The sequence below is a fragment of the Plasmodium gaboni genome, chromosome 14, assembly GCF_001602025.1.
Source record: "Plasmodium gaboni strain SY75 chromosome 14, whole genome shotgun sequence".
In the NCBI taxonomy this organism is placed as follows: domain Eukaryota; phylum Apicomplexa; class Aconoidasida; order Haemosporida; family Plasmodiidae; genus Plasmodium; species Plasmodium gaboni.
In genome coordinates, this window is record NC_031494.1 from 2,657,465 (window position 1) to 2,660,066 (window position 2,602).

The 2,602-nt window shown below is 19.8% G+C and overlaps 2 protein-coding genes across 2 annotated transcripts in view; one reads left to right on the top strand and one right to left on the bottom strand.

Annotated features, from left to right (window-relative positions):
* The window catches only part of PGSY75_1470500 (putative phosphodiesterase delta), a gene marked incomplete at both ends in the record, with an annotated part of 3,210 nt that extends 2,791 nt beyond the window's left edge, over positions 1–419 (top strand). Inside the window, one exon of the mRNA XM_018788384.1 lies at positions 1–419. This exon is cut by the window's left edge and continues 69 nt beyond it. Within this exon, the coding sequence (XP_018639756.1) occupies positions 1–419 (419 nt within the window).
* A 680-nt stretch (positions 420–1,099) lies between these two features.
* On the bottom strand, positions 1,100–2,580 carry PGSY75_1470600 (putative RAP protein; the record flags this gene model as incomplete). The annotated part of the gene is made up of 2 exons (XM_018788385.1): positions 1,100–1,305; positions 1,473–2,580. The coding sequence occupies 2 exons, from the start codon at positions 2,578–2,580 to the stop codon at positions 1,100–1,102; spliced, it is 1,314 nt and encodes a 437-aa protein (XP_018639757.1).
* Between the last annotated feature and the right edge of the window lie 22 nt (positions 2,581–2,602).

Below are 2,602 nucleotides of genomic sequence, written 5' to 3' on the forward strand. Positions count from 1 at the left end.
ATATATACATAAATTATATAAATAATATAAACAACATAAATACATATGATTATAGTTATATTAAATTAAATTTTATTCATCATCATGATTTTGTCAAAAGTATTCCTAGTACTCAAGTTTACTTTTTTGAAATTATTGTCATGCCATTAATTAAAGAACTTCAATCAATGGAAAAAGCAAAAAAAGAAATTACACAAAAAGTTTTACACAACCTTAATATTAATTTAAAAACTTGGAGACTTATTGAAAAAAATATTAATTTATTTTATAACACAGAAAAAATGACTGGAACAGATTATTATAAAAATTTAGAGAAACAAAAGTTATTAAGGGGAATACGATTGTTGGATATAGCTGAGGAAGACGTCATATCACTAACCGAAAATTTTAAAGAAGAAATAAAACAGGAAAAATCATGATACTATTTTTTTAAATCGCAATAGAAATTTTAAACAAGACAAAAAAATAAAATATAAAATATAAAATATAAAACATAAAACATAAAAACAATAAAGAGGAAATCAAAACAAGGGGAAATATTTCTTTTATATATAAAAAATATTATAAAAAGTATTATTTAACAAAATATGTTTTATTAACATATCTATTGTATTTTCATTTTCAAAATGAATATATGTCTGAACATATATATCATTTCATTTTTCTGTTGTTTATAAAAATGATACTTTACTGATATATGAATGAGTTTAAACATATATATATTTATATGTTTCTTTTCTTTTCTTTTCTTTTTTTTTTTTTTTTCATTATCTAATATTCTTTCGACAACATATCAAAGTGTATTTAATCGAATAATATATTTGTTCTATATATATATATATATATATATATGTAACTGTTAAAGTTTGTAAAATAAGAAAAAAAAAAAAAAATTTATATAAATAAATATATTTATATATATATATATATATACATTTCATTATAAATAACTTTTTAATACGCATAATTTTAACATATTGTTGTTTTTCAAAATAATAAATATTATTCGTATTTAAAAAAAAAAAAAATATATGTATACATGTCTATATATATTGTGTCAAATTTTATAACACATAAAATATTATATAACAATTTTCATTTAATTAGTGTTTGCTTTTTTATCATTCATATATTTAACATAATCATCCTTAATCATGTTTATTCTTTCATTGTAGTATGTTCTATCTTCATCATCTAAAAACTCGTCATTTTTTTCTTTTAGTTTTTTTAAAATAAATTCTTCCCTTTCACTTTTGTTCCTTAGCTTTCTCCAGTCGATATAGCTTATATGGATAACATTATAGCCTGAAAAAATAAATCATAAAAATAAGAATAAATATGTAAAACAATAAATTAATATAAAAATAAAAATATACATATATATATTCACATATATATATAATAAATAATTAGGAATATATTTTTTTTTATTTTATATATTTATAATTTTATTTCCTTTTTGTTGATTATACCTAGCTTCGTTAATATCCTGTGCTTTAATTTTGTGTATGTGGTGTATCGATTACTGTTTGCATAAAAATGAGAAGGGCCATCAACTTCTATAGCTATAGGTCTATCATCTGCAAAAAGTGAATTTTCCTCATTTTTATTTTCGTGTTCATTTTCTGTTCTTTCGTTTTGATTTTTATTATCGCTAGCTGTTTTTAATGGACTAGCTAATTTTTCAGTTATTAATTTGATAAGTTTTAATTTCTCTTGTTTTTCTTCTTCTGTTAAATTTTCATCTACTTCAAAAACGTTAGGAATATCTTCTTCATTTTCTATCCATTCAGAGGATGAATTTTTATCACTACATCTATTCTTATCATCTTGATTTATTTTATCACTACATCTATTTTTATCATCTTGATTTATTTTATTATTATCATTGATGTCATTTTCCATATTGTTCTTTTCAGAATTTTTTTTATTTAATTCCTCGTTCATTACAATATCATCATTAATTTCTTTTACATTTTCTTTTTCCTTTATATTTTTTTCTACATGTTCATATATATGTTCGTGTGATTTATTATTTATAAAATTATCCTTATCATTTAAATGCATGTCATTGTTTATATTATCATCATATGAATACTCTTGTGAATGATTATCTTTATTTTTATTATCAGAATGATTGTTATATATATTTTTATCCTTTATATATTCTTCCTTTGTTCTTCTATTTTGATGATTATAAGATGACATGTTGGAATGTATATTATATTCTTTATTATGATTATAATTCATATAATTATAATCACAATTATCATTCTTATTACATTTTTCATCTACATTTTTGATAGGTTGCATATTTTCTTTTCTCTCATTCAAATCCTCCATTTTGTTATTTGATGTAGAGTCATTGTATATACTGTGTATATTATCAATATTGACATTATTATTACTACTACTATTATTATTATTATTATTATTATTATAATTATTATTCCCTCCCTTTAGATAATCTAATGTATGACTGTCATCATTACCATTTTTATTATCCTTATTATAATCCTGTTCATAAAATAATTCATCATTTATTTCTGTTTGTGTCATATTATTTTCCATCTGATTCATATTATGATTCACATAAAATGTA